The sequence below is a fragment of the Scyliorhinus canicula genome, chromosome 19 (assembly GCF_902713615.1).
Source record: "Scyliorhinus canicula chromosome 19, sScyCan1.1, whole genome shotgun sequence".
Lineage (NCBI taxonomy): Eukaryota > Metazoa > Chordata > Chondrichthyes > Carcharhiniformes > Scyliorhinidae > Scyliorhinus > Scyliorhinus canicula.
In genome coordinates, this window is record NC_052164.1 from 93,939,256 (window position 1) to 93,966,057 (window position 26,802).

General features: G+C 44.8%; 1 protein-coding gene across 1 annotated transcript; it reads right to left on the reverse strand.

Annotated features, from left to right (window-relative positions):
• Positions 1 to 9,057: 9,057 nt before the first annotated feature.
• Positions 9,058 to 23,160, reverse strand: tagln (transgelin). The gene is made up of 5 exons (XM_038779573.1): positions 23,026 to 23,160; positions 15,172 to 15,371; positions 13,975 to 14,149; positions 12,818 to 12,920; positions 9,058 to 10,253 (listed from the first exon to the last, which is right to left on the reverse strand). The coding sequence occupies exons 2-5, from the start codon at positions 15,349 to 15,351 to the stop codon at positions 10,109 to 10,111; spliced, it is 603 nt and encodes a 200-aa protein (XP_038635501.1). The 5' UTR covers positions 15,352 to 15,371; positions 23,026 to 23,160; the 3' UTR covers positions 9,058 to 10,108.
• Between the last annotated feature and the right edge of the window lie 3,642 nt (positions 23,161 to 26,802).

Here is a 26,802-nt window from a genome sequence, read left to right on the forward strand (position 1 = left end):
CCCTCTTTCCCAACTCTCTGTCTTCTTTAAGAATTGTTGTATCAACAATTAAAAATACATGATTTGCATCTCCCCACAACCCTGTAAACCAATTAGAATCTTCCTGCCATATAATTTCCGTTCTGAGCTTAGTGCATTTGGCATCAGATCCATCAGCGAGCATTAGAATATTTTTTTAAAGCTCTCAAAATTCACTAAATGATTAATGGAGCCTACAGAAGATGGGAAGGTTTTATATTCCAGTTAATGCTCTTCCTGCTGAACAAAGCTAACCACTTAGAGATAAACAGTTCGGTGCAAGATACCTTTGTGAACCGTACCTCCTCTTTGGAAATTACCACATCTTCTTTGTTGATTGTTGGTGCCATAATTTAGCTTGTTCACTGTCGGTTTAATTGCGTTTCATTTGCTTGAGTCTTGCCCATTCACATCTGAGCATTTTAAACAGTTCACACCCAATTTGCCAAGCAATTACTACAGATCAGTCACCCATTCCAAAGGCATGAGGTGCCTTCTTTTGAGCCATCCTAGTGGCCTTTCTGAATAGAGAAAATAAATTATTGCATTTGCATAGCGCCTTTCATGGCCCAAAGTGTTTTACAGCTAATTGAGTGCTGTAAAGTACTGTTGCAAAGTAGGAAATACCGCAGTCAGTTTGCACACCGGAAGCTCACAAAACAGCAACGTGCCAACGACTAGCTAATCTGTTATTCGTGATGTTAGTTGAGCGTTAAATATTGGTCAGGAGAGCAGGGATAACACCTGAGCTACAAAGTAGTTCAGTGGAATATTTTATGACCCCCTGGAGGGGTGGGCGGTGCCTTGTTTAACATCTTAACTGAAGATAATGGGCAGAAGCAGGCGCTAGATAACAGCTGAGTACGTTTACTTTCTCACACTGTGAGCAGTCAATGAGGAAGAATGCTGACTGATACGCCTCCGAGTCCAAAAGGTACTGAGGCCAATTGTAAGACAGTCCTTGCAGAAAGCAGCTAACAGCACAACGGGCAATTAAACCCGTGAGTTTCCTGGTGACTCCGTTCAAATGTAAAAGGAAGAACTTGCATTTACAAGGCACGTTCCAACATTCACGTGACACCCCTAAGCGTCCATTGATTGCTTTTGAGGTGCAGCAGGCAAATACATCAGCCACCAAGGCCCTCTGCGATCTGCACTCCTCCAATTCTGACCTCTTGAGCTTGCCTTAGTTTAATCCTTCCACAATTGGTGGCTGTGCCTTTAGGTGCCCTGGTGCCTACCCCGGAGTTGTTGGCAAGTAGGAAAAAGCTGCAAACACAATTTGAACTACCATCGACAGACAGAGCAGTGGCCAGCTACAAAGCTCGAGGGGCGTGTTTTATGAATGCGGGGAGAAGGCCAATTGCCTTTTGGCTCACCAGCTGAAGCTGCAGGTGGCCTCGCGGGAAGTCGTTACAAAGACCCAATTCGAGCGGTAGCGCCTCCTCAGGTTAATGTGGCTTTTGAATCGTTCTATCGTGATCTATATAGGTCGGTGCCTCCGCCAGGCAAAATCTGACTTTTTGAACAGCCTATCCATCCCAGCGATGGCAGGGAAAAGGAGCGCTGAGTTGGAATCCCTGTCGAGGCCAGATGAAATTATAAAATGCCTCGGTTTGATGCAGGCTAGCAAAACCCTGGTCCAGATGGTTTTCACAATAGGTTCAATAAGTAGTTCACAGAGCAGTTGGTGCTTTAATTCTGGAGTTATTTAATGATTCCTTATCCCTGGGATCATTGCCCTCTACCCTCACAGAGGCCTCTATCTCCTTGATTCTCAAGAGGGACAAAGACCCAACAGAGTTCGGGTTGCACCAACCCATCTCACTCTTGAACGTGGATGTCAAGTTACTTGCTAAGATGCTGGCACTGCGGCTGGAGCCCTACTTCCCAGAGAAGATCTCGGAACGTCAGACAGGCTTCGTTAAGGGTTGACAATTGTCAGCCAATATATATCACCTGCTAAACGTTGTCCTTTTTCCCCTCCCGGTGCCCGAATCGGAGGTGATTGTTTACCTGGATGCTGAAAAGGCATTTGGTAGAATGGAGTAGAAGTATCTGCTTGAGATTCTTGGGAGGTTTGAATTTGACCACAAGTTTATTTCTTAAAAAATAATCTTAGATTTGACTACTGTAAAGGGCCCCCGCTGCCAGTGTTCATACAAATACCCTGAACGCTGGTTATTTTCTGTTGCATAGGAGCACAAGACAGAGGTGTCCACTGTCTCCGCTCCTATTTGCTTTGGTAATAGAACCATTCACCATATAGCTGAGGTCCTCTGTTAAGTGTGTTATGGGAGAGGCGTTTTCAGAACCCTAAAATGTATCATGGAGTTCAACCAACCTCTCCCTTTAATGTCTTGTTGCTTTGAAGCACACGGCTTGGTCTCCAGGTGTGGTATTAAAATTATGGACACGTGGGTTTTTAAACACAAAACAATGTTTATTCCATGAATTCAACTTAACCTTTTAAATAAACATTGGCTCACTTAACACCCCTTGCTTCAAAGATAACCCTGAAAATAATACAACACTAAATAGTCCCTCAAAATGTTCCTTCAAACCTCCAAAAGACTTAACACCTTTAAACAGAAACACATCAGGTTAAAGACATTACTTTTATGAGTTTAAATCACCCAAATGATTCAGAGATAGTCTTTCATGGCAGTGATCACAGCAGATCCAGCTCACTGCAAACACAGACACACCCAAGCTCTTTTCCTCAAAACCCGGCTTTCTCCTTTCAAACAGCTCACAACAAACCAGCCAGGCACTTTTCAGCTGCTCTCTCTCAAACTGAAACTAAAAGCAGAAGTGAGCTCAACTCCCCCCACCCTCTGACATCACTTCAGTAATATGAGCTGCTGCATTTTTAAAGGTACATTGCTTAAACATCCATTTCTTAAAGGTGCTCTCAAATGAGAAGTGGAGGGCGATAAATGGGGGAGGGGTGGAGCATTAGGTGTCCCTTTTTCTAATTTAAATCTTTTTTTTAAATTTAGAGTACCCAATTCATTTTTTCCAATTAAGGGCCAATTTAGCGTCACCAATCCACCTACGCTGCACATCTTTTGGTTTATGGGGGCAAACCCACACAAACACGGGAAGAATGTGCAAACTCCACACGGACAGTGACACAGAGCCAGGATCGAACCTGGGACCTCGGCGCCGTGAGGCAGGAGAGCTAACCACTGCGCCATCGTGCTTCCCATCAGGTGTCCCTTTGCGCTGATGACCTACTTCTCTGTATTATGTAACCAGTACCCTCTACAGGTGAGGTAATGAAGCTGCCCAGTATTTTTGGCTCCTTCTTTGGTTACAAGTTGAACTTGGACAAGAGTGAATGTTTCCCGGTCAACCCCCTGGGGTAGACAGCCCAACTAGGGATGTTACCTTTGCCTTGCTAAGACTAACTTTCGGTTATCTGGGGTCCGGGTGGCCCACAAATTGGGCCTTGCTTCATAAATTACATTACACTAATCTGGTTGACAGTATCAAAACAGACTTGCAGAGATGGGATAACCTCCCCCCTATCATTGGCGGGTAGGTTTCAGACAATTAAAATGAACGTGCTCCCCAAATTTTTATTTCTCTTTCAATATCTTCCTATTCCCCCCCCCCCCCCCTCCCCCCAAGTACTTTTTGTTAAAGTCAACACATTCATGTCCTCCTTTATCTGGGATGGTAAGACTCCCAGAATCCTTGGGGCTTTTGTCTAAAGAGTCAGACAATCAGGAGGCCTGGCTCCCCTCCCCCCCCCCCCCCCCCCCCCCCCATCTGCACCTACCATCTTTTTCTATCAGCGGGTATGGACTTGACGTTTAAGTCTTGGGAGGGGAGGGGAAGTGCCTGGAGAGGTTTGGAGACATGTTTGTGGAGGGGAGGTTTGCTAGTTTTAAGGAATTGGCTGAGAAATTCCAACTGCCTGGTTCCAGTCTTTAGGGGCAGGGTAATAGACTCGGAGAACAATCTAGAACGAATCTGTATCACAGCAGCAGTACCATGTGTGGCAGTAACTGGAATCTGTACATAGTTAAGGATAACCAATAAGTGGTTCATGTTTAAACATACAAAGTCTCAGGATCCCATCAATGAGACATCAAATGAACCCATAATGCACACTCTGATTAAATTGGCATTCATAACCACAACTGCTCCTTAAATTGGCTGAAATCCATTCCTTGATATTAGTAAAGATATAAATCTATCCTGAGCTCGAATTGAAAGCAATAGCTCATTTTTGAAATGGAACAAAATAAACATGAGCAGGAGTAGATAATATAATCTTTCAAGCCGTTCTACCGTTGCATATGATCATGGCTGATCTTCCTCCTCAACTCTAATTGCGCTTCTGATTTCCCTGTCCTGTACTGCTTTCAGCTACTCCTATCAGGAGACAGGTTCTCTTGCGCCAATCTCATACAGTAACTGCAGCTTGTCTGTGACACTATGTGACATTTGCCATCCCACTGAGACCCTTCTTTCTGCTGCTGCTCTCTACTTCACCCTCCAAGAGAGACCTCCATAGCTTTACACCGCTGATCAAATGGTCGAAACATTGACATATTATTTTATAGGTGTCACTTTCTAAGAAGTCGATCTTGCAATCTCAAAAACATCTTCATTTTACAGACCATAATCTGTATGTGGAATTTAAGTTCACGTCCGACCATTCACATTTCAAAGGCCTCTATTTCCTTCCACAGATCTTTATTTATTGTCCAGGTTCCTGAGGCATCCGGGAAAGTCGATGGTATGCAGCACCTACTAAGTTTATTTTCCTGTTGCAAGCTTGAATTTTCTTGGCGTTAACACATTCTTCATTCACATCGCTTGATTCCCTAAACGTCTGGAGATCTATCGATCTTGGCCTTGTAAATATATTTACTCAATGGCTGGGAGGACACAGCACTTTGAGGTTGGTAACTCCAACCATTCACAAGCCTCTGAGTGAACAGATTTGTGCTCATGCCAGTCCTAAATGGTCAACCCCTTACCCGGAGACTGTGACTCCCTTGTCCGAGTCTCTCCAGCCAAGGGGAACATGTTCTCAGCCTCCCCCCAACCCCCCCCCCCCCCCCCCCCCCCCCCCCCTCCCGCCCCTCCAAGCCCACCACTCAGAACTGTGCATTAGCTGGTTTTCATTGGCAATCTCATTTGGGGACCAAATGGAAAGTGAGAACTGAATTTGTAAATACACCAAAAAATGATTCCCCTGAGGTTGGGTGGTGGGGGTCACAATAAACTGTTGGGTCATAGCTGGCAGAGTTTCAATTTTTCCCTAAATTTTCGATTGCTGATCTGGGAACGCTTGATGCTGACGCTGGGACCGGAGATGAAAAGGGATTTTGTTCTCAACACAGGAGATGATGCAAATTAGTCCAAGCACATCTCTGGCAATGGCGTATTGAACATGAAAGGCTCAAGTGCAAAAATCCTCAACGGTTCGGGAAATATAACTTATTTGCTGACAGGTTCCTAAGAGCTTTATCTGCACTGATCAGTGGAAGTATATTTGGGCAAGGTTATGTTTACAGTGCAGTGTCCCAGTCCAAAGATGTGCAAGTTGGGTGGATTGGCCATGATAAATTGCCCTTAGTGTCCATAATTCTATGATCTATGATTAACCTAGGACAAAAGTCCGGCACAACATCGTGGGCCGAAGGGCCTGTTCTGTGCTGTATTTCTCTATCTTCTCTATCTCTAACTCAAACATCACACCCTGTTAATGTCAGTCTAAAACAATTAACGCCATCTGGCTTTTTTACCCGTCCTTCCGTATGAGGAGTAAGTTGAATGGAGCTTTCGCTTGACTCCTTGGCAGCATTGAGGACTGAACCACCTTGACTATTTTAATATTGCCCTTTCTTCCATGGCTCTCCGCCTCACATCGGTGAGAAATAAGAAGTGCATTTCTCCAGCACTTTGCACAACCTCAGGGCATCCTAAAGTGCCTGACAGCCAATTACTTTTTTTGAGGCGCACGCACTTCTGCAAGAAATATGGCAGCCACTTGATGCATGGCCAACTCCCACGAAAAGCAGCACGATAATCTGGAGATAACCTATTGCAGCACTATTGATGGAGAATAAATATTAGCCAGGGTATGGGAGAAGAACTTCCCTTTGAAATAATGTCATGGGATCTTTTACATTCATCCCAGAGGACAGATAAGACCTCGGTCTAACCCTGACAGTGCGGCACTGGGGCAGCAACTCGAGATGTTTGCGCTCAAATTGGTGACTTGAATCAAGTTTCCGCTCAGCAGATATCTCAGGGGAGTTAAGGGTTAATAATTAAACCCAATTGTGTTGCATAGCAACTGACTTTCCAAGATGAATAAGGTGGTTTTGAAGTGTCATGCAAATAAATCATTGCTTGTCTTCTGCTTTGCGAGTCCATCACAGAGCCATCATAGGAACGGGCAAATTACTTGAGTCGTTACGAAAGGACAATACCAGTACTGAGACCAGTCCAGTCTGCTTTGATATTCCGATCATTATATAGGAAAAGTGCAAGGAGTTGGCAACAGTAATGAAGATAGTTATGAGTGAATAAGACATGACTTTGACGAGGATATGTATTATAAGGATCCATGCCAAGATTAGAAGAATAATCCATGTACTGGGAAGACAAGTTAACAAAATCTGACCTGGTCTTCCAATTAAGTTACAGGAAGTCATAGAAATCTACAGCACACAAAAGGCCCTTCGGTTCATTGTGTAAAAACAACCATCTAACTATTCTAATCCCATTTTTCAGCACTTGGCCCGTAGCCTTGGTATCTCAAGTGCACATCTAAATACTTCTTACATTTTATAAGGGTCTCTGCCTCCAACACCCTTTCAGATAGTGAGTTCAAGACTCCCACCACCCTCTGGGTGAAATTATTTTTCCGCACATCTCCTCTAAACCTCCTGCCCTTACCGTAAATCAATGCCCCCTAGTTATTGATGCCTCGAAAGGGAAATGTTTATTCGTCTACTCTATGCCCCTCATAATGTTATACATCACAACTGTGTTCCCCACAAGCCTCCTCTGCTCAAAGGAAAAAAAAAACCCAGTCTATTCAACCTCGCCTCATAACTAAAACTCTCCAGCCCAGGCAACATCCTGGTAAATTTCCTCTGCATCCTTTGCTGGGTTATCACTTCCCTCCTATAATGTGGATTCCAGAATGGTGCACAATCTCCGAGCTGTGATCCAACCAACATTTTTATACAGTTCCAGCATAACCTCCCTGCTCTTATGCTTCGGAAAATAAAAGGCCTCAACAAAAGGACTGGTGTACATGCATACCAAGGTCTCTCTGATTCTTGGTGCTTCCCAAAGTTCTGCCATTCAGCATGTATTCCCTGGCCTACTTTGGTTCTGCCCAAAAGCATTACCTCACATTTATCTGGATAGAATTCCATTTGCCACTGATCAGGCCATCTATATTGTCTGTAATCGGAGGCTACTCACTATTTACCACCCACCAAGTTTTGTATCATGTGTGAACTTCCTGACCAACTCTCCTATTTAAGTCTAAATCATTTATATAAACCACAACAGCAACCCCAACATTGAACCCTGCAGGATTCCACTGAACACAGGCTTCCTGTCAGAAAAACTACCCTCGACCATCACCCTCTGCTTTCTGCCACTCGGCCAATCCTCCAGTTCCCTTGGATCCCATGGACTCTTACCTTTGGCTGTCAGTCTCCCATGTGGGACCTTATCAAACGCTTGAAGTCCATGTAGACCAGATCAAACACATAGCCTTCATCCACACACCTGGTCACCTCTTCAACAAAATTCATCAAGTTGATCAGATATGACCTTCCCTCAAAACTATGCTGACCATTCTAGATTAACCCCTACCTCTCCAAATGCAGATTAATTCTGTTCCTCAATTGCTTCCAATAGATTCTGGAGTTTAGATTGACTGGCCTGCAGAATCTTGTGTATCGGAACATATCAGAGATGTGCCAGAGAATTTAAAATTGCCAGTGACCCTACTATTTTCTCCCTTGCCTCACTCAACAGGCTGGGATACATTTCATTTGGCCCTGGGGATTTGTCTACTTTTAAGTATGAAAAACCACTCAACCTCCTGTTAATATTTTATCACCACCCTACTCCTGATTTCTATATCCACACCGTCCCCTTCACTGGTGAACACCGACGATCTCTAGCTCCACACACTAATTACCTGGGCGAAAATACACTTGTGAAAAACAGATTTTCCTTTATTTTACCTGACAGTATCCTTTCATTTTCCCTTTTTGCCCTCCTATTTTTCCCTCTTGCACATGCTGTACTCCATAGCTTCTGCGGTCAAGTAACTGGCCTAAACAACCACGGTACAATTGTTGTTTTACACAACCATTTCCTATTGATTCAGACATAAATGTGTCAAAAGCTCAACTGACATGGAGCGAGCTTTAATGCAAGTAAAGCATGTATAAAAGGAGTGTAGTTCAGGGAGCTTGTGTCTAGTAGAGTCATCACAAGTTGTGCTTATGCAAAGCCCAGGAGACAGAGGGAGGAGCGAACAATCTCCAACTTTACAAACCTAGACAAGTCTTTTGAGCATGGGTTTAAATGGACCTTTTTATTAGAGTAATTTCTCTTTCCTCCTCCTCCTCCCTACCCCCTCACACACATGCACAATGCAGGTTTCCTTTGCATCAACCTTGCTTGTTCTGGCTGCGCCGGAAGGTTTCTCGGCTGTGTCGGAAGGTTTTTCTAGACCAACTCTTGGCACTGCCCTGGCAGAAGCGCCATCTTTCAGGTGGACATATCTATGGTGTCTAGTCCTGGCTAATCTATCCTTCAAATCAGTACTGTCATCCGATTGTCAACTTGTTAAATCCTGCTGTGAGGAGCAAGAAAGAAAATCCGCAGTGAAGTTTCCATTAGAGATTGGTGCTGGGTGATTCAATAATTCCTCATCTTCCTCCAATCTTGGATACAAACAGCCTCGCTGGTTATGCCCAATTTGGTTGTATATAGCAAGATAAAAGTCACCACTTGATTAACAAAAGATGCCAACAATTCTCCATCTCAAAAACTTTTATTAAGTTGTTATGGTTTCAAAATGACAAAGCAAACAAAAAAAAATACACAAAATTAAGGGCTAAATGATTCAGAATTTTTGTTTAACAAAAAATTAATGTACAACATACTTGAAACAGTAATTCTCAGTAGGGACATTTGAACATTTGTTTCAGAAATCCGATCATACGAGTCCTTAAGACAATCTGCTTTTTTAAAAATTGCAGATCAACTCTACTAACTACACCCATTCATTGCTCCCGACAGATTAGCAGTGTTGCAGGGGTGCAAGTTTTGTTGTTTTCCTTCTTGTGCAAGTTATTTCTCAACTTCTAATAGTTTTGTTTGGAAATTAAAATTTGCCAACAATAAACATTCCCCACAACAGTGCGGTGTGAATGGTAATGATGAGAACGAGGGGATAATTGGAGGGCAACTCATTGAATGCAAAAGGTGAGCAGCAAAGGAAGTTTAAAGAATAGGAATATCATTGGAGTGGCTATTCCCTTTGGCCATTTACAGAAATCATTCAATCCTCTTGTATGCTCAATTATTCCAAACATGTCTTTTCAAATTGTTTCAAACTTCATTTTTGAAAATGTACACTATTTCTTTACTAGCCAAGTAGACTGACAGTGACAAAGTAATAATTAAAAAAAAAAGTAAAGCAGGCTGGTTAAGCCGTACGAAATGATAAACCTTTCCAACATGCTCTTTACACAATTCCACAACCATGTTTGAAATTACAAGTTTGCAATGTGACATGCAGACCGTGGCAGCTATCAGGGTGGGTTATGTATATAGTTTTTCTCTGTAGTCATTCCAAATTACAGCCCACATCCGGGGGAGGCGGGGGAATGGGGGGGGGGGGGGGGGGGGGGGGGTAGGAGAATAAAACAGACGACTTTAAAAGAAACTGCCAAAATAATAAATAACCATTACTTGTCTACATCACAATTGAATGTTTAGTGTTATGGGCTGTTTGGGCTTGTGGACTTTGAAATGGTAAAAATCATGCTTTACAGAGAGAGGATTCAATGACTGTTGTTTTTTAGCTAATGATCTGTCGGCTTTGTCCATAGCCAACCATTCCAGCCTGCGACGCTCCCTGATTGCTTCCCATCTGGAGGCCGATGATGCTCTTGCCCTGAGCCAGCTGCTCATCTGTGAACTCGCGCTTGTTCTCTTGTGCTTTCCTGAAATTCCAAGCAAGCGGAACAGCAAGTTAGTCATCTGGCTGATGTGAACATGGCACCCTTGGGCAGAATCCACCTCCACCAGGCACCCTGTGCCGAATCCACCTCCACCATGCACACTGTGCAGAATCCACAAGGTACAATCCCAACAGCTCGCCCAGGTCCATGCAATTGTTCTGAACAATTTCAAAAGTGCTTTAAGTAAATTGGATTCAGTAAAAGCATTGGGGAGGGGGAGGGGGGGGGGGGGCATGATTCCCTCATGCTGATTTGAAGTCCACAAGTAACTGAGGTGCAGAACAAGTGTGCCTTCACAAATTCTTCCGAACACCTATATCCACAAAGTCACTGTCTATTGCATAGGAGCTTCTCCCGCCCACCACTTGGATTAGAATTTAGCCAAGGCAAAAAATGATTCCTCCCACCCAGAGGATTTGTGCCTCAAACGCAAAGATTTCTGCATGCCCCCCCCCCCCCCCCCCCCCCCCCCAACCGCACCCCCCCAGTCATCTGTCGAGCACCAATGCATAGGTTTCTACATGCCTGGATGATACTGAGAGGTGGGAGAAGACCAGGTTAACTGGGGAATGTTAATATTGTTGAATTAAGGCTGAACACTGTACAGGACAAGTGTACGAGGCATTGAGATAAATCCATGGAATATGCTGTTGTATCTTCTGGTTAGGCCCAGCCGTTTTATTTGTAAACTAAGAATGCAGAGAATTGTACAGTCACATATTTAAGATGACAAGATTCGTAGCCATGATGTGGAGATGTTGGACTGGGGTGAGCACAGTAAAAAGTCTTACAACACCAGGTTAAAGTCCAGCAGGTTTGTTTGGAATCACTAGCTTTTGGAGCGCAGCTCCTTCATCAGGTGAAGATCAGGTGAAGTAGGGGCGGCACAGTGGTTAGCACTGCTGCCTCACAGCACTGAGGACCCGGGTCACTGTCCTTGTGGAGTTTGCACATTCCCTCCGCGTCTGTGGGGGTCTCACCCCCCACACAACCCAAAAGATGTACAGGGTTAGGTGGACTGGCCACGCTAAATTGCAATTCAATAAAGGATAACAGACAAAAATCTATCTACAAGTTTACAACCAACATCTCTAAACAGGCTACTCAATGATCCACTCACCGATTTGGATTATCTGGTCGCCCTTGCCGACTAAAATAATAAGTGAGAAGATGATTAAAGTTTGAATTTTGGAATGAGTTGGCAGAACAGTTAGTGGCTTGGAGGTTGGGCTCACCCTGTTGCAAGCATTACATGGCACGTGATTTGGGCCAAGTTGAGTGAATGGGCAAACGCAATATAATGGTGATAAATAGGAGGTTGCCCACAGTAGAAGGCAGATTATCCGATTGGCTTAAATTGAGGGAGAGGGAGAATGCACAACGAGATCTGGCGTTTGCTGAAAGCAAGCATGCAGTGCAGCAATATGTAAAGGCAATAAATGATTGGTTGGCTTTCATAGAGAGAGGCCCAGGTCCTGTAATTATACATGGTCCTTGGTGACCACACCTGGAATAGTGTGTGTAGTTTTGGTCTCCTTATCAGAGGATGTCCTCGCTATAAAAGAAGTCCCGACTGATTCCTGGGATGGTAGGGGACAGGGATTTGTGTACGAGGACAGATTGAGTTGGTTAGGATTATATGCGACGGAGTTTGGAAGAATGAGGTAGGGGGAGGGACCTCAGTAACTAACTGGACTAGATAGGGTAGGGTAGATGCAGGAAGAATATTCCAGATGGCAGGGGATTTTCAGTCCAAGGGTACTGGGTAAACCATTTAGGGAGATGAGGAGAATTTTCTACTGGGAGTAGTGGGCCTGTGGAATTTGCCATCATAGAAAGCAGTTGAAGCCAAAACAACTTTTATGTTTTCAAGAAGGAGCTAGATAAATCTCTTGGGGCGAAAGGGATCAAAGGATATGTTGGGGGGGGGGGGGGGGGGGGGGGGGGGGGGGGTTGAGAAAGAGAAAGCAGGTTACCAAGTTGCATAAATCAGCCATTACCATAATGGCAGAGCAGTTGCGAGGGCTAAATGGCCTATGCCTGCTCCTCCTTGTTCTTTAGACCTTGGAAAATAGGAGACAGGTTTAGATAAAGGATCTGGATCGGCGCAGGCTGGGAGGGCCGAAGGGGCTGTTCCCGTGCTGTAATTTTCTTTGTTCTTTGTTTTGTCTTTCTTTGTCCTACGTTTACTTTACTCCTACAGATGTACTTACTGTAGCCTAGTCCCCACTGTGATGAGAGTAGCACATGCTTTTTGTCCCGGGTAACTTGTACAGCCACAGATGTGTTGAATAGAATAAATTCAACCCGGCAATCTGATCAAAGGATTTCCACACCAAAGTACATCAATCTTTATTAATACACACCGGGTCAGATTTTATTGCCAACAAAGCCTCTCAAATATGAGGATTCTAGTTGGTCAAATCCCATTGCTACACTTTAAGTCAACTATTTGCTCCCTCAACCAGTCATGATCTGGGTTTATAGCCATCAAGGAAACCCAACCATGCTTGTATTAATATGACTTTTATAGACATGCTACTCACTTGTGGAACCAATTCATATCACCATGATAATGTCCATCATTTCTTGTTACTGCAATGCTTCCCAAAGCCATGAGGGTTCTCTGAACAGCAGCCATATCCTTCGCTGCAAGGGCGGAAAAACAAATTGAAATGCATTCACTGAAGATTGTTCAGTCCGTCACTACAGGATCTACAAGCCAACATAACAAAAACCAGCCTAGATGTTCACCCAAAAAGGGGCCAGCACGAATTGCTGTGGAAGCTAGCACCAAATTACAATGGGCACGATCGAATGGCCTCTGACTCGGATTCGACGAGGCGGTTAAATCTCGTGAGATTTGCGACACTCGGAATACCTCAGGAGATCCAACGAGATGTTGCGATCTGGATCGCGTCCTCACTGGGAGTGATCCAGATCTGCATATTTAAATACGTCTGCGCCCAATTCTCCGAAGGCTGGGAATCCTCTCCACGGTGCCGTTTAGCACTGGCTCACACCACACAAACGTGGACTTAGAGGGGGGGGAGGTGCTCCCAGGCAATCAGAGCCAGGGTACCCATTTGGGACGTTCCTCACCAAGGCTTAGAAAAAAAATAGATGAGTCCTATTTGATAGCGGGGGTCATTCCTGGCACTGTGGGCATTGAGGAAAGACCCTGCCATATGTGCCCAAACAGGAAATTATGCCCAGCATGTTTCTGTTGAGGTGGCTATTAGTACAAGGGACAATAGCATTTATGCTGTACAACATTTGCACCCAAATATTTCTCCATGCTTTATTTAAATTAATTTTCAATTCTTTAAAACCCAGTTGTGGTTTTGCAGGCTAGGCACTAATTAAACCCACTGCCAGCTGCAGTCACCTGAAAAATATTTTTGCACTTTACCTTCCAAACCACTGGCCAATTGTGCTGGTTCTTGTAATTTTACTGGTGTAGCCAAGACATGTCAACTGATCATTTACAATGCCTCAAAGATCACTTTAAAATGGGAAGGGAGAGGTATATTAAATAAAACAGTCAAACTTCAGTCACCACTGTTGCCGAGACCCCGTCCACCAAGTTCTGGCATCTAAAATGCCAATTAAAAATTTAAGAGATGCTTACAAACGGTCACTACACCCAGCACTGAAAATGGTGGCCCTGACCTCAAAAAGCTCCATTAATAGGTTTACATACATTCCCACAGATCCACAGTCTGGAAGATGTCAGTTTTGTTGACTCCATACGCCTCAGCGGCTGTCAAAAATCGGGACACCTGTTCCATTTGTTTAAAAGCCTTGTCAGTGTCTTGAATCTTCTTAATGGGTTTCTTGTCCTCTGAATAGAGACTGTTAATCAGTTGGCTCAGTATCTGCAACAGAAGAAGAAGCACTTCAGGTGATGTTGTCATACCCAATCGCGGCACAGGTATAGAGCAATAGCAGACACCCAGCAGTCTGCTTCTGAAATGGAGTGTTGGGCCCAAAATTTAAATTCCATTACCAACGAGAGAATTTAATCCCATGTTAATTGGTCAGAATCCCTCCCCGATACTGGATTATTACACAACTAGGAGCAATAGGCCACATGGTTCACACACCAGTCAGCAAGATAGTGGCCAGTTTTCTACCTCTGCACTGATTCCTTTGTTTCCAAAAACTGATCCAATGTTGGAATATATCAATGGCTGGGAGCATTCCCAATCCTCTGGTTTTAGCCCAGAAGTGATACAACATGTAACATCTGCATCATTTTCACTCTACAGTTGAGACATTTTGGGGGATTGGTATTGTAGCCACTTGCCATGACAGCCAGGTTCAACAGAATCTGGATTGGGGACAGGATCACACGACAACCTGTTTGCGTGGGTTTCCTCCGGGTGCTCCGGTTTCCTCCCACGGTCCGGGGATGTGTGGGTTAGGTGGATTGGCCATGCTAAATTGCCCGTAGTGTCCTAATAAAAGTAAGGTTAAGGGGGGGGGGGGGGGGGGGGGGGGGGGGGTTGTTGGGTTACGGGTATAGGGTGGATACGTGGGTTTGAGTAGGGTGATCATGGCTCGGCACAACATTGAGGGCCGAAGGGCCTGTTCTGTGCTGTACTGTTCTATGTTCTATAATAGAATTAAATCAGGAACATCAGCAAGAGACCACTTTGCTGTTGGCATTCTCCCTCAGTCTTGCCTCCAAAAGGCTGTACAGCTATCAGCAACACTGCATGTTTAATTGCCTACACAAGGTGTGTTCACCCAACCATTGGAGATGTAAATCCAGATGGCATTACTACAAAAATGCACCAACTTTGTCGCATTTTTCTGACAAAATGGAACCAAACCAGAGGCTTTGGTCAGCTTCAAACTTGGATCAATCCTTCCTTAAAAGAAAAAGGATACTCACTGTGCCATCCTTAAGCCAAAGTTGGAAACCAGATCTCCCAGGCTCAGGTCGACCCACACCAGCTCCACACTGAGCAACAATCCACTCCACTAACCGCTCCTCCAGTTCAGGTTCATACTTCTTCTCGATCTTATTCCGAATGTCCCGACTAAATCCATAATAAGGTCCTGGATTGGCCATCTTTATCAGTTAAGTAATACCTGTGACAGATTTGGGGAGAGTTAGGGACTATTACTGGGAAGAAAAGTTTTTTTAAAAAAATCTTTCCAATGAGCACCAAATGTCTCAAAAGAAGCCACCGTTGCAATGCAGTAAATAGAACAGCCAATGGGTACACAGCATAAACTCTCCCACAAACAGCAGTGATAATGACCAGATAATATGTTTCTTAATGTCAATAGAAGGATAAATATTGGCCAGGAGACCAGAGGTAACTTCCTTGAAAGTAGGGCATGAAATCTTTTACATCCCGAGCAGGCATAGGGTCCAAGTTCAACATCTCATTAAAAAAGGACAGCGCTTCTGACAGAGCAGTGCTCCCCATGTGCTGCAATGGAGGGAGGGCCTCATCTAGTGCACAAGCCCTGGAGTGGAACTCAAACCTGGAATCTTGTGATTCAGAGGCAAGAGTGTTACCAATTAAACCGTGAGTCTTGGGGCCGAGTACCCTAATCACATATCACTAGACCAGTTTGGTAGGAAAAATGCAAAATCCAATTTGCATGCAGGACACAAAAAGGCAAGTCCAGACCAGAAGCAGCATTTGGCAGACATTCTATGGGATCCTTTACATGTGCTCAAGTGGGGCTTAAACTCGCAACGTCATTAAGTTGGTGAAGGTGCAAAGGCTGTAGGTGTAAACCTGGGGGGAAAGGGAGTAGTTTCAAGTACTGGTGCCAGTGGAAGATGGCTGGATCAGATTGAACTGATGTGGCCATCCGTTTCAGGGGCTGGTTTAGCACAGGGCTAAATCGTTGGCTTTGAAAGCAGAGCAAGGCAGGCCAGCAGCACGGTTCAATTCCCGTACCAGCCTCCCCGAACAGGTGCCGGAATGTGGCGACAGTAACTTCATTTGAAGCCTACTTCACAGTACTTTTCACAGTAACTTCATTTGAAGCCTACTTGTGACAATAAGCGATTTTCATCTTATTTCAGGGAGAGCGAGGGGGGAAAATGTGGTGGAGAGAGTGATTGGGCTTCCAGGAAGAGGCCGAGAGCAGATGGAAAGATGCAGTGGAGATTCAAACAGCAGGATTGGTAGAGAAACAGGTGACCAAGAATCCAAAAACCAAAGAAAAGCAGAGAGAGAGTTACCAATAAAGATTCTCTGGAAGCTCAAAGAGTCGATGAATTGAATAAATAGAAAACAGCCACTCAAACACCACCCACCCTCCATGGGATCAGCACAAGAGATTGCAGACATTTTATTTTCTTAGTAATAAAATGGCCCCATGCTGAGAATGTTGTTCTATTTTGGATGGAATTTGGCTGTTACGATATGCCAATGTGGTGATATTTAGACAATGACTGCTTAGATACAGATAGTTGAACTTTTACAAACGATTAACATTTAGTTCTTTTTCATCTACATTCCTGATGCAGAAAAGCAGCATGTAATATTCCAATTATTTCAAAGTACAGTATTGAACAAATTGCCACATCAAGATATGGTTAGGCATTGCATTCAGGAAAAAAAATGAGAAACCCGTGTAATTCAACCATGTGGTGGGATGTATTTTCCTTCGACGGTATTGCAAGTGAGAAAGCAGTTTGAATATTCATAGAATCCCTAAAGTTCAGAAGGCCATTGGGCCCATCAAGTCTGCACCGACCCTCAAAGAGCATCCTAGCCCTCCCTGCAACAACTCCAGCTAAGCTTTTGGACACTAAAGGGCAATTTAGCATTGTCAATCCACCTAACCTGCACATCAGAGAAAACCCAAGCAGACGTGGGGAGAAAGTGTGGAATTTCCACACTATCACCAGAGGCTGGAATTGAACCTGGATCCTTGGGGCTGAGAGGCAGTAAATGCTTCCATTTTATAGAGTTCTCTTCAACAAAATCAGTAGGATCAACCGTCTAGCCAAAACAAAATCGCCCACACAAGTTAATGATTAAACTGTTACACTACATAGTGGGGTTGCTGTGGCAACATGCACGTCATAGTCCAAGCTACGGAGAGTGGAGGCTCCAACTATCTTTCCATTACTTGGGTTGACCAGGAATCTCTCGCTCTGACCATCCCAGGTGTTCCCATGTTGGAAGGATTTGCAAGTTGATGTGCCACCTGGTTTGGTAGCATGAGGACCTCCTTCCATGGCCATCAAGTCTTGGGAGTGGGACTCAAACCTCCAGCTTCTAGCTCAGAGGCAGGGTCTCCTGCATTACATATTTAAGTTTATGGAAATACTTTTGAATGCTAGATTAAATTGAACTGTGAAAGCTCAAAACTAGTGAAATGTGAATGGAGAGAGGGTGAATATTCAGGAGTACCGTTCAGTCAGGATGGCGAAGAGAAGCCATGCTCCAGCCATTTGATAGGATGGAGCAGTTGAAGTGGGTAGAAAGGCCTTTTGGACAGCTAACCGTTTTATGATCCTGTGTTAACCAGACCCATGATTATTAAAGGCACTAGTGTGGAAAGTATTACACAAGTCCAATTAATCCTGGTGTTAAAACATTTGATAAAAATGAATAGCTGCTTGTTATTTTACTTGGGAGGTGTGGGTCACGGAAAGGTCAGAAATTATTCATCGCTGCAGTTTAAACAATTGCACAACACTGGTTAGTGCTGCTGCCTCACGGCACCAGGGTTCAATTTGGTCCTTGGGTGTCCTCCACACTGGTTGCTGCAGCCAACTGTGCAGAATTGGACAGCTCCCAGTTAAAGAAACTGAGACCCCTTGCACTTTGAGAAATGAGAAAGAATTTGAATTGACTAATAAAATGGAGGGTGGGGTAAAAACATCCAGACTTCTGTCAAATGCTCTGATAACTCAGTTGCTGTAATGAACTCCACTCCGCAGGCAGGCTCTATTAGATCGAACAACAGCAGTTTTCATTGAAAGTTTGGAGTGGACGCGGATATACCGCTCAAAGCAAACCCCTCATCGGGAAGATAAATTCCTACTGCAGGTGGAAGGCCCCATTTGCGAGTCCAAAATCCTCACCTCGATATCACGTCCCTTTAAAAATGTATGAACAGGTTTCAGCTTTTTCAAAAGCTTCACAGACTGAAGCTGTTCCAGGGAACAAAGAACAGCCAATGGAGAACGGGAGGAGTCCCCATACCACAACCCAGTCAGCTACACGTTCCAATATAAAAATGTTTGAAAACGTTTAGGCAGCAGAATTGCTGGCCTCGGCCGAGGGCTCAAGTTAGAGACATGGAACAATCCATCAGAATGTTCAGATGTTAATTGGCCCCCATTCTGACCTACACAGATGCTGCCCCACCAGCTGAGTATTTTGCGACATGCGCTTGACCTGGCAATTGGCCAGGGGTTCCCTTTACATACTTCCCAGCCTAGAAGTTGACGAGAGGACAAGTAGCAATGTGGAAGCTTCCAATCAGACCATACTTGGCACGTTTGCTATAGCTGTGGGAATATAGCAAGGCAAAGGGTCGGCTGGTGCATTTACCACAAACTGTCCTTCAATAGGTAGCATTGTGGTTAGCACAACTGCTTCACAGCTCCAGGATCCCAGGTTCGATTCCGGCTTGGGTCACTGTCTGTGCAGAGTCTGCACATCCTCCCAGTGTGTGCGTGGGTTTCCTCCGGGTGCTCCGGTTTCCTCCCACAGTCCAAACGGACGATCACATCAGTTCAATCTGATCCTGCAGGTTAGGTGGATTGGCCATGATAAATTGCCCTTAGTGTTCAAAATTGCCCTCAGCGTTGGGTGGGGTTACTGGGTTTTGGGGATGGGTGCGAAGGTGTTGACCTTGGGTAAGGTGCTCTTTCCAAGAGCCGGTCCAGACTCGATGGGCCGAATGGCCTCCTTCTGCACTGTAAATTCTATGATTCTATGAATACAAAAAGACCACTTCCCCCATTAACATTAATTGGCAGAATTCTGCTCAATGAAACAGGCCGAGATTTTGTGTGTCATAAGTAGGCTTACACTGCAACTAAATTACTGTGAAAATCCCCTAGTCGCCACACTACAGTACCTGTTTGGGTGCACTTGAAGGAGAATTCAGAATGTCCAATTCATCTAACAAGCACGTCTTTCTGGACTGTGGGAGGAAACCGGAGCACCCGGAGGAAACCCACGCCGACAGGGGGAGAACGTGCAGACTCCATCCAGACAGCGACCCAAGACAGGAATCAAACCCAGGTCCCTGGTGAAGTGAAGCAACAGTGCTAACCACTGCTACCATTCCACCCATTAGGATTCTCTGATGGGAAGTCAGCAGAACCGACTGACAAAAAGGAGATTTCCACAAAGTTCTACCCTATGCTAAGGGAGTTTCACATCTCATTTCGCCCCTTCCTCTCCCCCCCCCCCCCCCCCAATTTAAGCTTAAAACAGTAATGAATTCAACCAGAAGGAAGCACATTCTTGAGGGTTTTAGGATCTCATCCTAATTAGAAATTGGTTTCCAATGTAAACCCATACAAGTATGAGGCAGAAATTCTACTTGACACTAGAGATGCTGCTTTTCAGTCTGGTATTATTTGACCTAGCTATGGGCATACAGTTACAATGGGGGGGGGGGGGGCAGCACAGTGGTTAGCACTGCTGCCTCACAGCACAGAGGACCTGGGTTCCATCCTGGCCCCGGGTTATTGTCCGTGTGGAGTTTGCACATTCGCTCCGTGTCTGCGTGGGTCTCTCCCCCCCACCCACCCATGACGCAAAGACGTGCAGGGTAGGGACTAAAATTGCCCCTCAACTGGGGAAACAAAGTTTTTTTAAAAAGAGGGTAAATAATTACAACAATCCTTTTAACAGGAAACATCACAGCTCATCTGTGATAGTGATAAGTTATGTTCTTCTAGCTAAGCATTTTGTAGGGAATTACAAGGTTAGGTAACTATATTGGGTGGCACCCATGTCTGAATGGGCCTTTCCATATTCTGAATTAACAGAAAAATCGTTCAAGGGGACAAATTAAACCGGGTCACAAACTTTTTACTGTACTGCAGAATCTCCCTGCTGGTCCTCAATGCTAGATGTTTTAATTTTAGAACATTTGTTGAGGAGTATTGTAAATATTATGGCCTTCAACCTTTTCCTGTCTCTGGTTTGATTATAGTTTATGGCATGGCTTGTTTATGATGGCCTTGGATGCGTCTCAAGGTTTCCTAGTTGACATTCAATGCAGCCGAATGTCTTAGTACAAAGTCACTTTGATAGCACGGGCAGCTGTTTATAGAGGACCAGTCGCCCAGGAACCCGTTGATTCCAGAACAAGAAACTGATCAACTAGTAAATATATTCAAAGCACCAATCCGCAACAGTTGAACATTTGTGACATTCTGACTTCTAGTGTTGCCATTCCTGCAAAAGACTGATGCTAATCTATTTCAATTTTTGGTCAAAGCATCAAGTTTATCATCAACTAGCAGGCAAATTATAATGAAGCAAAACTCCCCAAGGCACTTCAGGGTGTCCAGTCTAAGCCGCGCAAGGAGACATTAAGACAGATTATCAAACGTTTTTGTCAAGATTTTAAGGGTATAGAATTGCTAAACCTCACTCTCTACTTCGGATGATTCAACCATCCATTCTCAGCTTCCATAATGCTGTTGAAGCTGTCTCTAGATGGCATAACTGAGATGGTCTGGTACCCACTCCAACACCTTTCCACATCAAGGGCAGTTCCGCCCCCCCCCCCCCCACTTTTGATCCCCTCAAATGAGGCGAATAGCAAGTTCCGCACAACAAAATCATAGCGCGAGGTCGTGTGGTTTAACTACCTTCACATCAGCCAGTCAGCTGAAAAGCCCACATAAGAATGTCTCACTACACCGTTTTTCAACTGACCTGCCAATTTCAAACATCACAACTTGCAAGTAATTACACTCAAATCTAACCGTACAAGTTCAATTTTCATTAACAATATTGCCACAATCTGTACAGAAAATAATATTTTAGTGTCACAAGTTGCATTAACACTGCAATGAAGTTACTGTGAAAATGGGCAGCATGGTGGCACAGTGGTTAGCACTGCTGTCTCACAGCACCGAGGTCTCAGGTTTGTTCCCGGCTCTGGGTCACTGTCCGTGTGGAGTTTGCACATTCTCCCCGTGCTTGCGTGGGTTTCGCCCCCACAACCAAAAAACGAGCAGGGTAGGTGGATTGGCCACGCTAAATTGCCCCTTAATTGGAAAAATTAATTAGGTACTCTAAATTTATTTTTAAAAAAGAAGTTACTGTGAAAAGTCCCTAGTCGCCACACTACACCACACCACACTGTTTGGGGACACAGTGGGAGAATTCAGAATGTCCAAATTACCTAACAGCACGTCTATCGGGGACTTGTGGGAGGAAACAGGAGTAAACCCACGAAGACACGGGAACAACATGCAGACTCCACACAGACAGCAACCCAAGCCAGGAATCGAACCCGGGTCCCTGGTACCGGGAGCCCATATGATGCAAGGCATGAAAAAGTAAAATAAAGTTGCTTAAAAGACTGTGGGATGTCGAGATATGTGGCAAGAGGGTGGGGGAGAAGAGAAAAAGAAGAAAAAAAAGAGTTCCAGAGAATATAGTGGTGAACTATAGCGCTGGGAGGGGCTAGCTGCACGGGAGACCAGTTGAAATTTCGTCCAGGGCTGCACCTTAAGGTTGGAGGAGATCGCATAAGAAAGGACTTAAAATTCAGGGTCCTGGAAGGCAGGCTGGGTGGTGAGGTAAGTCACAAGTGAGGAGGGCAAGTGGGGCTCAGGACATTGGCAGCTAAGTTTGATATTTTTTAAAAGGGTTGGAGTAGGAACAAAATAATCCACTGACAATTTAGGTAGCACCCTATATTTGCAAGTGCGGTATATTTGATGCAATAGCTCACCTGTCCTAGAGGATTGGGGTAAATCGGTCATTCAGAACAATGGGACCAGTGAGATGAACACTGTGTTCTGGTCAGGTCAGGGGGACTAGCCTATATTCTGGCAAACTGATATCAACTGCAGAATGGGATTTATTGATCGATCCATTTAAAACTTTTTAAAACTCCATAAGTTGTTACTTTCGCCAATTCACTAGTCAATTTCGCCCTCATATGTTCCCTACATAAAAAAGGTCTCAGCGGCGCAAATCTAAAAAAGGTTTCAATTAATTTTAAAAACTTCAATAGGGTTGCCAATCTTAAAAAAAAATCCTTTCCAACAAGAGCATCCGAAATAGAGCAACTGTTGTTTCTTGCAAAGAGTCCCACAGGATTCAGAACGAGCCACACCCAACATTACAAACGCTCGCTCACTTACTGCACAGTAAACAGACTACCTCACCAGTTACATTAAAATCTTAAAAGACGCTTCTTCTCCCCTTCTCCCCCCCCCCCCCCCCCCCAAAGAGTTACTGGACAGACCTGCACCTGTAGACAAAAGTAACAATTTGCAACAGGGTGTTTAAGAAGTTCCATTCGAATTCCATTTTTGTTAAGAAGTACACAAATTTAGCAAACCAGTATTGTCAGTGAGATCAAATCTGTTACTTCACCATTCACAGATCACCCTCCAAATACATTAAAGCCAGGTCAGTTTTAAGTTTTTGAAAAGCCCATTCGTAATCCAGGTACACAAAAATTGTGTCCAATTAATTACCACGACTGAGAAATAAGAAAGAGAAGTTGCCATGATATGACAAGAGCCAGTTAGCGACATGCTGCTGCTGTTACTTACTTTTATTTTATTTTCCCCCGCCCTCACAACTTGCTGCTTTCACTCCTCAAGCCGAGAGTGAGGGTTTCGAGCCTGAGACTTTGGACTAAAAGCGGTCTCATTATCACCATGACGTCAGCTCATCCAGAAAAAAGGAAAGCAACGCCTTACATGGGCAATCAATATTGAGGCAGCCTCCTTATTTGGTAAAAGTAGCAAATAAAGGCAATAAGGCTGGAGGGGGGCAGGTTCATGGAAACTGACACATTCCCCACATTCCAAACTTATGGTGATTTTCAAAGCCTTTAAACCAGAGCGTCCATTTATGGAGAGCAGGCAGCATTATAGACCCCTTTTTGAATAAGGTATTGCTTCTGAACAGAATTTGTAAAATAAAACACACATGTTGGTTACTTTTTCCAGAATATTGCATAAAATTGAAGGTGTGTAAAAGCTACTCGGGGAGAGAGAGGCTTGACCCAGGTAGCTGGATATAAGGTCCAGCCCCCGACAAGGTTCTGTGAGAATTACTGACATCTGAGCATCTCACTCAATTCATTGAAAGGTTGACAGCAAAGAGTTTTGATTACACATTTTGCCGAAGTAATATATTCGGATGCCGAACCTTCCTGACTTTTAAGTTGCATTTTTAAAATGCTTTATTCGTCTTTGTAATTTCCGCTTCGTGCTCTTGCTCCACGCCCATTAATATAAAGTTTTGACTGTTCATCCTCATTATACAGGAATGGGTGGGCAGTCTGTGGTGCTGTCATTTCATTGAGGCTACTGACACCTGCTGGCCGATCTGCCACATCACAGCGCTGTTGGGTTGGAATGACAACCCTCCATCCGTCAACAACAACTAACATGTGGGGGTGGGTTACCCAGTTCACCTTGTTGCTGTGACAGTGGTGACACACTGTGACAGTGTACTAAAGTAGCGGTGCTGGTGCTGGTTTAGCACACTGGGCTAAATCACTGTCTTTGATAGCAGACCAAGGCAGGCCAGCAGCACGGTTCGATTCCTGTACCAGCCTCCCCGAACAGATGGCAGAATGTGGCGACTAGGGGCTTTTCACAGTAACTTCATTTGAAGCCTACTCGTGGCAATAAGCGATTTTCATTTCATTCTGCTTCTCTCTTCAGCAAGTCCTGTTTTTAATTGAACGACAATTTCAATTTGTGCTGCATCTTTTTACATAATACAATGCTCAAGGCAATGCCATGAACAAAGTTTGACACCAAGCAACAGAAGACGAGGTGAGGGCAGATGGTCGGACAAAGAGTTGGCTTTTTTTTTTAAGGAATATCTTAAAGGTGGAGAGTTGGAGAACCGGAGACGTTGGAGAATCCGAGATGTTTTGGGAGGCCATTTCAGAGCTTAGGACACAGATAGCTGAAGGCTGATGGAACAAGAGGATTGACCTGGAAAAGGGGTTTCCCTGAAACCGTTGCCTGGGGCAATAAGTTATGTCATACGGATCCCTATCACCACATCACCCCAAACTGGATCATGGAAATCAATGAAACAAATTATTTTACATCTACAATACTTTCTTCTTCATTCCACATTCCCCACAACTTTCTCTGCTCACCTCCCTTCTGAAGACAGTGACTCATGGATAGACTAGATTTGAACTCACTCAAAGAGAGCCGTAGTGTCATCCAGCACCAAAGAGGCCCTTCGGCCCATCGTTTCTGTGCCGGTCAAAAACAACCACCCCTAACTAGTCTCATCCCATTTCCCACCACTAGGCCCAGAGCCTTGTGTGCTCTGGGATCACAAGCGCACATCTAAATATTAATAATCCACCGAGTTTGCCTTAATCCTGACCATCACTTAAGGGAAGCCCTGCTCCTGTGGTGGGTCAGAATTAGGAGCTCTGGTTGATCTTTGTTCCCGTCAAAAGTTGATCCCTGCTGGGGACCACAGTGAATGCTGCATAAGGACTGGTTGGGCTTCATTACTGAAGTTTAATATTATGCGTAACTGCAATGTGTAAATATATCAAGGTCAGGGCTTCGCTATAAATTGCAGACTTGCAGCATCTACCCTGTTGCCTTTTAATTATGGCTTGGCCCTACCTGCCTTGCTGTGAAATCATCTGATGCTAACTGCACGGTGAAGAGAGTTGACTGAAAGCAGTTTCACACCTCCGTAGGGTAGGGCAGGTACAGTTTCAAGTAACGGTTGGAGCCAAGTGGATAATTAGGCAGACATCAAATGAATGGGTGCAACCTGCTCCAGCAGGAGGGAGAGAGAAAATTAGAGGAGAGATTTTACCTGGGCTGGCGGCAGTCAGGTGTGGTGATCTCTGCCACCCTTCCCCCGGGTGGTTTGGCTGGTTTGTCCTTTGATGAAGGAGTGAGAGTATGTACCCAGGAAGAACGTGTGATTTGGAGGGGAGACCAGGTGACGGAAGGTGGTGGCAAAGGTTGCATGGCTGGGAGGTGCTGTGGCAGTAAACGTGGTGAACTGTTGCTGTGCAGACTGCAGACAGGACCTTGTACAGCCAGAGACCGGTATCCGAGAATGAGGGAGTGGACACTAAGTCCTGTGGCTGGGGGGTCACTGATTGGGTAAACTGTTTTCTTGTCAGGAGAGGAAGGCGGAGAATTGGTGTCAACACTAAAAAAAAAGCCAGAGGCAGCACGGTGGCGCAGTGGTTAGCACTGAAATGAAAATGAAAATCGCTTTATTGTCACGAATAGGCTTCAATGAAGTTACTGTGAAAAGCCCCTAGTCACCACATTCCGGAGCCTGTCCGGGGAGGCTGGTACCGGGAATCGAACCGTGCTGCTGGCCTGCTTTGGTCTGCTTTAAAAGCCAGCGATTTAGCCCAGTGAGCTAAACCAGCGGCTGCCTCCCGGCGCTGAGGACACGGGTTCGATCCCGGTCTCGGGTCACTGTCCGTGTGGAGTTTGCACATTCTCCCCGTGTCTGCGTGGGTTTCACCCCCACAGCCCAAAGAGGTGTCGGTTGGGCGGATTGGCCAAGCTAAGTTACCCCCGAATTGGGGAAACAAAATTATTCAGTACTCTAAATTTGAAAAAAAAGCTTGCTGATTGTGCTGGAAATCAGATGCAACAGCCGGAATATTGTGAAATGTTCTGTTTTTATTTAATATCCTTGGATGAGTTCCCTCAGAAATAGTCCAGCAATCGCATCATATGATTATATGTTTAGAAAAATAAATGGCTTGCATTTATATCAACATTTCGTAACATCCCAAATCACTTCACAGCCAACTGAATGCTTTTGAAATGTAATAACGGTTGCATGCATAAAGGGCCCACAAACAACGAAGACCTGATTAGTCACAATGTTGTGGTTAGTCCCTCAAATCGAGGACACATGCCACAGAGGGCAGCCCATGGAGCCTTTAACACCGGGCAGTTGTTACACCTCAGCTACCACATGGTTCTGGATGACCAGAGACTCTCAAGCTCTTAATAATAATAATAATAATCTTTATTAGTGTCACAAGTATTGTGGTTAGCACAATTGCTTCACGGCTCCAGGGTCCCAGGTTCGATTCCCAGCTTGGGTCACTGTCTGTGCGGAGTCTGCACATCCTCCCCGTGTGTGCGTGGGTTTCCTCCGGGTGCTCCGGTTTCCTCTCACAGTCCAAAGATGTGCGGGTTAGGTGGATTGGCCATGATCAATTGCCCTTAGTGTCCAAAATTGCCCTTAGTGTTGGGTGGGGTAACTGGGTTATGGGGATAGGGTGGAGGTGTTGACCTTGGGTAGGGTGCTCTTTCCAAGAGCCGGTGCAGACTCGATGGGCCGAGTGGCCT

Coding starts and splice junctions, on each gene's coding strand:
- tagln (XM_038779573.1), bottom strand. CDS start 15,351: ATGGCCAATCCAGGACCTTATTATGGATTTAGTCGGGACATTCGGAAT. Junction 14,150..15,171: donor TTTGGCTTAAGGATGGCACA/GTGAGTATCCTT, acceptor CTTCTGTTGCAG/ATACTGAGCCAACTGATTAA. Junction 12,921..13,974: donor GACTGTGGATCTGTGGGAAT/GTATGTAAACCT, acceptor CCGCCCTTGCAG/CGAAGGATATGGCTGCTGTT.